Below are 10151 nucleotides of genomic sequence, written 5' to 3'. Positions count from 1 at the left end.
CATATAAACGACATCATATCCAGTTTTAGAAAATGCTTCATTTGGTGTTCCTCTGTAAAGGATGTGTTTCATTATTCACCTGTACAACCTACAGAAACTGATCACCACAAAACCTCCAGAGGCAGGCAGGCAGGCAGGCAGACAGACAGACAGACAGACAGGCAGACAGACAGACAGACAGACAGACAGACAGGTGTAATTCGTACTTTATACTTTCCCATTGCTAAACATACTGATGGAGTTATAGTTTAATCCTTCCAGAAGGGTCAGAGGTGCTTCACCTGCATCACGGCCCTGACCATCATCTTCATCATCACCTCTTCATGTCCCATGTTCACTCCTTTGTCTCCTCTCCTCTGTCCTCCTTTTCCTCCACTCCTCCTCTGTTTACTCCTCCTACCAACAGCAGCAGCAGCAGCAGCAGCAGCAGCCAATAACCGTCCTACTGTCTCCCTTTCTTTTCCTCTTTCACACCCTCCTCCTCCTCCTCCTCTTGGCCTGGCAGTTGTAATGGCATTGGGGATGGGTCGGGGGGGGCACATTAGAAACATCCCCTCTGTGATAAGCTGCAGCTGGTTACCGTAGCAACGCTTATTACAGTACCTGCACCTTGAGACGGGGGGTGGAGAGAGACAGACAGAGAGGGAGAGAGAGGCAGTGGGTCAAGAGACAGTGTCCTGATTGTGTGTGTGTGTTTGTGTGTGTGTGTAAGAGTGTGTGTGTGTGTGTGTGCGCAACAAAAAGGCTTTAGTTCATTGGCTCTTCATTAGATGCTGTACATCTGGTAAAGGCCGGGCTGGGAACACTGCTTAAAGATAATGAGGACACACACACACACACACACACACACACACACACACACACACACACACACACACACACTGCCCTCCACCTGCCCCCATACCCACGCTCACTCACAACCCCTCACGATTGCCCCACCTCCTTACACCCACACACACACACACACACACACACACACAGGTAGACAGGCGTCCCGCTTCCTGACGGCTGGATATTTAACACAGTTCACACTCTTAACAGGTTGTGTCATGTGACTGGAAATGAAAGATTCTTTCAGGCAGCTGTGGACTCCCAGTGTCTCCACACACATCTTAGACCCACGACCGAAGTCTCACTCCAGCACCGGCTGTCCGTCCCCCGGTCCCATTTCTGTTTATCCAAGTGAGTGAGAACGGAGCTCCGCTCATCGATATGTTTATGTTAAAGGCTGATTTGTAAACACGATAAAATAGATACAGACGGCACATACGTAATAATGGTGATACATTTAACAACCACATCGTGACATCAGCAGCTGCTTCCAGTAAACCTGCTGCGCGCTGCCTGACCTGCAGACAGGCCGAGTTAGCAGCTCGAGAGTGTGGAGACCAAACAAGAGCTAAAAGGAGAGTTAATGTTGGACACCAACACCAACACACTGAGCGCTTTTAGATTTTCAAGGTCTTTTTTTTTACCTCCTAATTGCTGCACTACAAATTAGATTTCTTGTGAGCGGCCATGAACTCTGGTCTGTGTGTGTGTGTGTGTGTGTGTGTGTGTGTGTGTGTGTGTGTGTGTTCACTAGTCACTCAATTATTGTTAGAAACCTTCCTCTGCACACACACACACACACACACCTACACTTCCTCACCTGTGAGGTCAGCTCTCATTGGTTACCATGGCAGTAGCAGGCTTCACCATGTGCTACTGGTTTGCAGCTGGGGAGGAGGAGGTGTGTGTGTGTGTGTGTGTGTGTGTGTGTGTGTGAGATGCACCACCTGTTGATATCCACTGACACATATTGAGTTCTCTGAGCAGGTAGCGGAGCCCCCCCCCTCCCCCTCCATCTTCCTTCTCTCTCTCCCGTCTCTCTGTTCCTGTTTCTTTGTCTAAAAAACAGACCTACAGACTGACCCCCCCCCCCCCCGACTCCTTCTTTCCAGAGGTACACCTCCCACTCACACAGCCTTGTGGGGAAAAGGAGTGTTCCCAAGACTTCCTGGTATTCCCAGGACAGACAGACAGAGAGAGACAGAGAGAGTGCTGTGTCCTCTGGGAAGTTTGCGTATCATGCAGTCGAAAGTCTTTGTCTAGTTCAGGGCTTCTCAGTCGTTAAAGTATAATTATACATCATGAATTTGTTTCACACCATTAAACATCAGAGGAAATTGGCATGTTGGCAACACTGAAGCCTTTCATTACGCTTTAGATATACAGCATCTAAAGACGAGCCACATGAAAATCATCAGAAATCATCACGTGTGACAACAATTACAAGTAATTCGTCTGTAAAAGTATAAAGTGTGAACACTGAGAACACTTCTTCTTTGGTGTTGTTGTTTTCCCATACGGGAGGTTTAGAGTTAATGTTCAAAATCTCTCTGAAGAAGAAATGTTCTGCTTAAGATGCTAAAAGTCCAGCGTAATCATTTCACTCCTGTAGTCATCCCGGCTAATGATCTCAGCGACTCCAACTGAATGGATTTCTGTCAGCTTTAGATTAATGATCACGTCTCTGATCTCATGATTAAATGGTATTTCTATACATCGAGGGAAAATAGAGTTAGTGCAGACTGAAGTCTACGGATGACTCGCACCTTAAACAGAAGAAGATGAAGTTAAGATGAAGTCGGGAGTCAATGACGGAGCTCTTATCCGAAATGAAAGTCCTTGTTTTCGTCTTCTACTTGTCGTCAAATCTATAGAGTCTCAGGAAAAGTTATAAGTTCCCTGAACCCAAGGTGACGTCTTCACATGTCTTGTTTTGTCTGAGCAACAGTCCAAAACCCAAAGATATTCAATTTACAACGATATCAAACAGAGAAAGTTAGTTGTATTTTGAATTTTTCCTTGATAAGTGACAGAAAGGATTACAGAGTTATTTACATAGTTCACCATCAGTTTCCTGTCGATCAGCTAATAGATATCAGTTGGCTGTTCCTGTACTCAGAAGCTGGGCTGTTGTCTTTCTGTGGTCAACTTCAGTTTCTCAGTTTCAGGGGAAATATGCCGCACTGTCGAGTATTTAGTATTTTCTGTATCTAGTTTAAATAGTAGTTCATGTAAACTCTCTCCACATGTAGCTGATGTCTCAAACTTTGTTGCATGTCTCCGGTCTGCCTTTCATTTAAAGACATCATAAGAGACTGACTGTGTCTCCCTCTGTGTTTGCAGTGCGTGGACAGTGTATCGGGGGTGGACTCGTCCCTGAAGCGCGTGGCGGTCGTGGAGGACTTCTTCGACATCATCTACTCCATGCACGTGGAGATCAGCTCGGACCCCGGCAAAGCCCCAAAACACGCCGGCCAGAAGAAGACCTACAAAGCTGTAAGAAAGCTGTCACGTCACCACGTATTCTACCTGTTTTCATGTCGGGGAAGCGATTACACATTTTCTGCTCTTGTTTTGACTCTCAATGTCCGATTTTCTTTCACTCGTTGCTTCTCACGCATCTCTCTCACTTTGTCGTCTCTGTTTTCTCAGTTTCGTTGCCCATCATGTGTCTCCTCTGTCTCACGCCTGCCTCCAGCCTCGCCCTGACAGAGTGTATTCTCTCTTTCATAACTTGTGTCGTCTGTTGCTTAACACACTCCGTCCTCTCCCTTTCTCTCTCTCTCTCTGTTTCTCTCTTCCTCTTCTTTTGGGCTCCATTCCTCTTTTACTGTCTTCTGACAGACGCCATCTCGCTGGTCTGGTTTCAGTTTCAGATCAGATTGTTTCAGAAACAGACTCATCCCGTCAATTTCTACCTGCCGGTTGACACTTTTACTTCGTGTGTTTTCATCATTTTGTTTAGTAGGTGTCAATTAATTAATTAGTCGATCAACAGAAAAATAATTGGCAACTATTTTCATGTCATTTGTTGAGCAAAGTTACCGAATTCTTCATTTCCAGCTTCTCATTTGTGATGATTTACTGCTTTTCTTTGTCCTATGTGACAATAAACTGAATATCTTTGAGTTTTGGACTTCTGGTCAGACACTGTATATACTGTAGTTGTTGCCCTACTTTAAAAATATTTTTCCCAAATATTTGTCTTAATAAATGATTTTGAATACAAGTGAATTACAACGGTAATATCAGAGAGAGAGAAGGCCAGTAAATTATTATAAATTCAGTTTTATAGGTTCAGTATCAGCATCTCCGTTCCACTTTTCTTTTCTCTTCTTTGCCAGCTTTATTTCCTTTCCTTTTGTTTCATCTCGCTATCCTTGATGCTGACTTTATCCTAAACATCTCAAACGTAAGAACAAATAAACTGTTAAGTCTACAGATTGTGAAGCCCCCCCGAGGCAACTAAAACAGACTCCACTTGATTTGCCGGTGATGGAGGCAGGTGTAGAAACAGACTCAGATTTTGAGTTCAGAGACAACTGAAAGTAAATCCAGCTGTGCTGTTGGAGCCTGTAGTCTGCTCTGCTGTCTCAGCTGCTGACACTGCCCTCTTTTGGTAAAATGGAGGAAGTGCAGCTTCCACAGACAGCTCTGTAAGGGGTTTCTTCTTTTTTTGTACTTTTTTTATATATTTATTTTTTACCTTTCCTCCCCTTGTTCTTTATCTTCTTTAGCCATCTGTATTTCTTTATCTTTTCCTTTTTGTCTTATTCTCAAAATATTGAAAACTTAAATTATGTTGCACAGATAAGGTTCAGACTGTTCTCTGTGCCCTTCTGCAGCATATATATATATATATATATATATATGTATACACACAGTATACTTAAAGCCAGGAGCTAGCTCACCATGCCACAAAGCTTCAGGTCTGAGTGCCACCAAAGGCTGTGAGTGACATTTGCCTTTGCTTTACCCCCTCCTTCCTACACACTCTCTCTCTCTCTCCATCACACACACACACATTAACACACACTCCGAGGCTGCACAGCAACCCCCATCCACCCACGCTGGCTGTTTTCCACCCTTCCTCCTCTCTTCTTTTGTGTCTTTGTGCCTCTCTTCCAGAATAAACGTTTGATTCGTGCATATTCACACTCAAACACACCCACAAATCTGTAGACCTCATATCCGCAGCATCGCTGAGTGATTTCTTTCCATTCTGGGCCCCTTTTCTTTTTTCTTTTTTTCATTTCCTCGAGCAGAAAATGTTTTAGCGGTTCAATAATCAACTGTAAACATTCAGGTGTTCAGTCCCTCAGACTAAAGTTGTTTTTGTCTGCAGTTCTTTGACAGACGACGTCACAGTTCAGATAGAGTGAACGTCTTTTGAGTAAGAGAAGTGAAAACCAAAAAACGTGATCAAGTGTGCAGCTCCGTCCAGATGTCACCATTATACAAGCTCTTTTTGTCATCAGTGCTTTCAGAAACTGGAGAAACCGTTTGAATGCTGCCCCTCTCTCCCCCCCCCCCCCCCCCCCTCTGTCGGTGTCTCTCTCTCAGATAGCGGAGACGTACGCCTTCCTGCCCAGAGAGGCGGTGACTCGTTTCCTGATGAGCTGTGGAGAGTGTCAGAAGAGGATGCACATCAGCACCACAGGACAGGACTGCAAAGGTACAAACACGACAAGTCAAGTCAGCGAGTCCTCTGATCTCAGTTTGAGGACCTTTTTTTTTAAAAAACCCCCCCCAAAACTTCTCACTGTAATGATCACGCTGGAGTTTTATTATTATCTACTTATTATCTATTATCTACAGAAAAATGCAAAACTATCCCTGTCAGTGACGACACAATGACGCTGGTTTATAAGTGTGAACTGCTGCTGTCTATGATATAAGGAGCCTGTTTACACGTCTAGTGAAAAAAGTAGCATAAAGCCTTTGGTTTTTTAGTCTGTGTGAAATCTGATGAATCGGTTGGAGCTGAAGACTACAAGTTTGAAAATGAAAAAAGAAATCTGTTGGTGTGGAGTTAGAAAGCAGTGATCTGATCAGAACGTCTCTGCTGCAGGCTAGAGGCTCCAGGCTACATTAGCTGCTACTAGCTTAACACACACAAATCTCCTACTGAACTGCCGGAGGCTGAACTGCATTGTGGGTTTTGACAAAGAAGAAGAATGTGTGGAATAAAAAAATTGTGATTCTGACACTGTTAAATGAGGGCAGCGAGACGCGAGTGGAGTTCTTTCTCTCTTTTCAGTATTTTTTCAGTCCTTTAGAGCCATCAGAGGCCTGCAGAGGGAGAGTCCTTTAAGAGCAGATAAAACCATTTTGGAAATCGTCCGTAAAGGTGAAGCAGACACAGACTGTGTTGTTGGTTTGTGTGTCTTCGCTGACTGCAAACAGAAAGGATTCAAGTTTATTGATTGTGATTTGTTGCTTTGTTGTTACGGTACGTGCTCGGTTCAGCCTTTAAACTTCACCAATGAGCAAAATGAAGTCAGTGTAAGATCGCACCATCCAAGCAGACATGAGCAGATGAAAGACTTTTTTTAACACTATAAAACCAGCCACATTTAGTCAGTATTGTCACTGGTGGTTCTTTCTTCATTCACTTAATTCCACTTCAGTTAAATTGAAATTAACACTCTGTATTGGCATAAAATTGAAGTCCAATGCTGGCTAAATGTTAACTCCCCTCTCCCTTCAGTGTTTTTCTGTCTCTGCATCTGCATTAAAATATGACGGTTCAAAGGAATCCTCCCCGTCCTTCACTTTCGCTGCTTTCGCCTCGTTCTCTTTGTCATCACTTTCTCTTATTCAGCTTCTTTCTCTCCCGTGTCTTTCAATTAGAGTCGCCCCCCCCCTCTCTCTAAAATCCGGCAGATTAAAAACCAACATCACTCAAAAGCCAGTTTAATGTAAACAGGGAGATGTGAAGTAGGCCTGAGCAAACAGAGTTAAAACAGTTCATTGTGGAGAATTCGCTCCATTTGTGGTGAATGTGTAAACGGTGGCAGAGCTGCTCATGAGCTTTAAAAGCATTGATTGTCAGGAAAGACATTAGACAGAACCAGAACTTAAGGAAGCCAAGCAGTACTGCAATGATTTAGCATCATGCTTATGAAACATTGTCAGACTCACAATGGATGGTTTAAAAAAAAAAAAAAAAAAGAAGGCAGCAGAACCAGAGATATCAGTTGCAGCACGGAGAGCAGGAACAGTTGCAGGAACAGTTGAGGGAACAGTTGCAGCACGGAGAGCAGGACCAGTTGCAGCAACAGTTGCAGCACGGAGAGCAGGAACAGTTGCAGGAACAGTTGAGGGAACAGTTGCAGCACGGAGAGCAGGAACAGTTGCAGGAACAGTTTAGGGAACAGTTGCAGCACGGAGAGCAGGAACAGTTGCAGCACGGAGAGCAGGAACAGTTGCAGGAACAGTTGCAGGAACAGTTGCAGGAACAGTTGCAGCACGGAGAGCAGGAACAGTTACAGGAACAGTTGAGGGAACAGTTGCAGCACGGAGAGCAGGACCAGTTGCAGGAACAGTTGATGGAACAGTTGCAGCACGGAGAGCAGGACCAGTTGCAGGAACAGTTGCAGCACGGAGAGCAGGAACAGTTGCAGGAACAGTTGAGGGAACAGTTGCAGCACGGAGTGCAGGAACAGTTGCAGGAACAGTTGAGGGAACAGTTGCAGCACGGAGAGCAGGACCAGTTGCAGGAACAGTTGCAGGAACAGTTGCAGCACGGAGAGCAGGAACAGTTGCAGGAACAGTTGCAGGAACAGTTGCAGCACGGAGAGCAGGAACAGTTGCAGGAACAGTTGCAGGAACAGTTGCAGGAACAGTTGCAGCACAGAGAGCAGGACCAGTTGCAGGAACAGTTGCAGCACAGAGAGCAGGAACAGTTGCAGGAACAGTTGCAGCACGGAGAGCAGGAACAGTTGCAGGAACAGTTGAGGGAACAGTTGCAGCACGGAGAGCAGGAACAGTTGCAGGAACAGTTGAGGGAACAGTTGCAGCACGGAGAGCAGGACCAGTTGCAGGAACAGTTGCAGGAACAGTTGCAGCACGGAGAGCAGGAACAGTTGCAGGAACAGTTGCAGCACGGAGAGCAGGAACAGTTGCAGGAACAGTTGCAGGAACAGTTGCAGGAACAGTTGCAGGAACAGTTGCAGCACGGAGAGCAGGAACAGTTGCAGGAACAGTTGCAGGAACAGTTGCAGGAACAGTTGCAGGAACAGTTGCAGGAACAGTTGCAGCACAGAGAGCAGGAACAGTTGCAGCTGTAACTGTGTACACGTGGCATACAGCTTCTCGGTGCGTTTCTATGCAGTTGAGTAACCGCTGTGCTTCCCTCCTTCACTCTTTAACGTCGCACTTTAGCATTTGTCTGTTGAAATGTGTAGAAATGTGGAATTCAATGATGCAGCCATTCAACAGTGTCCCAGTCTTCCCAGTTAGCTTTGAGCTGAAAGACGAGCTGCTGACGTCCATTTTACATTCTCTCCCCCATCCTCTCCTCTGCCAACCCTGCCACCCCCCATTATATATTTTCTGCAACTACTGGCACCCTGAAGGCCCCCCTCCCCATCCCCTTCCCTCGTCCACGCTCCCATCCCTCCCCCATTCCTCTTCCTGCTGCCCATCCTTCCATCCCCCCTCCAGCTTGTCCATCTCTCTGTTTTCTCTCCTCCTTTATTCCTCCCTCCAGGTTTCCCACCCACCATTCCTGCATCCCGCTTCCAGCTCTTCTTCTAGGCCCCCCCCCATTATTCCCTTCTGCGCTGCTCCAAGCTTCCTGTCCCATCCCTGTATCCCCTTCCCTCCTCCATCCTCCCTTCCCCTCCTTTGTCGCCTCCTCTACCCGTCCCTATACCCTCCATCCATCCCTCCCTCACTCGCTTCCTCCTCATGCCCCCCCCCCCAGTTTTCCCCTCGTCCCTCATTAAACAGAGGAGTCATTGGAGTGTCCTGTCTCTCTCCTCAATTAGCCTAATTAATGTCTTTTAACAAAGAAAATGGCCCCGGAAACGAGCTCATCTTCCACACAGTCGGGAGGGAAAGAACCGGTACTGTTGTGGGGGGAGAAGTCTGAAGAACAGAGTGAAAGTGAAGAAATTTGAAATGAGAGTCTCAAGGAGATGTAGAAGGCGGGGGGTGAGAGGGGAGTCGTGGCAGAGAAAACGAACACGGGAACGCAGTAAATAACGTCCCTTCACTTTTTCATTCTCGTAGAGAAGTCAGGTTTTTTACTTAAATTGTTCCTGTTTGCAGACGGAAGCTTTGACGCTGCTGATGACGTGGAGACGGTTTCCTATTTGCGGAAATGTGTGAAAGCTTTTGAATTTTTTGTGTGAATTAAAACACACTGCCGTCTGTTTGCGTGGACCAGCTGGACAGTGTCACTGATTTAAAACAAAAAAGTAAAATTACAATATGAAAAATGTAAATATGAGGTTTCCATCAGACGTAATAGAAATGATTTAATTAGAAGATGAAATAAGCTGGAAACAGTCACACACACACACACACACACACACACACACACACACACACACACAGAGTAATGACAACAGCCGTGATACCTCAGCTCAGTGTGTGTGTGTGTGTGTGTGTGTGTGTGTGTGTGTGTGTGCACACTGGATGCCACTCATAGAGAGAGCAGCTAATTGCCTTCCTACCCTGTGGGGGTTCGGCCTCTCCCTGACACGCACACACATACATGAACACACACACGACTATGACCTCAGCCCCCTTTATCGCTATGCTGAAGTGACTCCCACTAAAGTTCAGCTGTGAATTATTAAATGCAATTAATCAGCGTGGACCGGGGCAATGTTTAATTGACACAGGCAGCAGGCTAACTGTGTGTGTGTGTGTGTGTGTGTGTGTGTGTGTGTGTATATGTGTGTTAGCGGAAGAGTTTTATTTGTTTTATGTAGAAAAATTAGCGATCGTCCTTTTTGTGACGAAAATTGCAACAAAACCAGAGTTTTTCCTTATTTGAATCAAGAGTCTGAGGACAGATTGGGAAACACTTTGGGGAACTTTATAAATAGAAAGTTAGAGGTCATATATCATGAGATAAACATGTGACATAAACAACAACTACCAGGTTTATGTTCACAATAAAGAGGAGCTGTGACAAAGACTCATTTATTAAGTTGTTGTGGGAATCATTATTATTGATCCCCGGGGGGGGGATTACAGGTGCTCCCATTCAAGAGTAGAAAAGTGGCTTACATTCAGAAATGAGAAGTATGTACAAATAAAGATATAAAATATATACATTAACAGTGTATATGTATGTGTGTGTA

The 10151-nt window shown here is 45.3% G+C and overlaps 1 protein-coding gene across 1 annotated transcript in view; it reads left to right on the top strand.

Annotated features, from left to right (window-relative positions):
- LOC139288441 (nucleolar protein 4-like) overlaps positions 1–10151 on the top strand; it is a 121750-nt gene that overhangs the window by 22312 nt on the left and 89287 nt on the right. Inside the window, exons 2-3 of the mRNA XM_070909738.1 lie at positions 3175–3327; positions 5395–5506. Of these exons, the coding sequence (XP_070765839.1) occupies positions 3175–3327; positions 5395–5506 (265 nt within the window). The remainder of the gene's footprint in view (positions 1–3174; positions 3328–5394; positions 5507–10151) is intronic.

Source organism: Enoplosus armatus, chromosome 8 (assembly GCF_043641665.1).
Source record: "Enoplosus armatus isolate fEnoArm2 chromosome 8, fEnoArm2.hap1, whole genome shotgun sequence".
Lineage (NCBI taxonomy): Eukaryota > Metazoa > Chordata > Actinopteri > Centrarchiformes > Enoplosidae > Enoplosus > Enoplosus armatus.
Note: the sequence above shows the minus strand (reverse complement) of the source record. Positions and strands in the feature narration are given on the sequence as shown.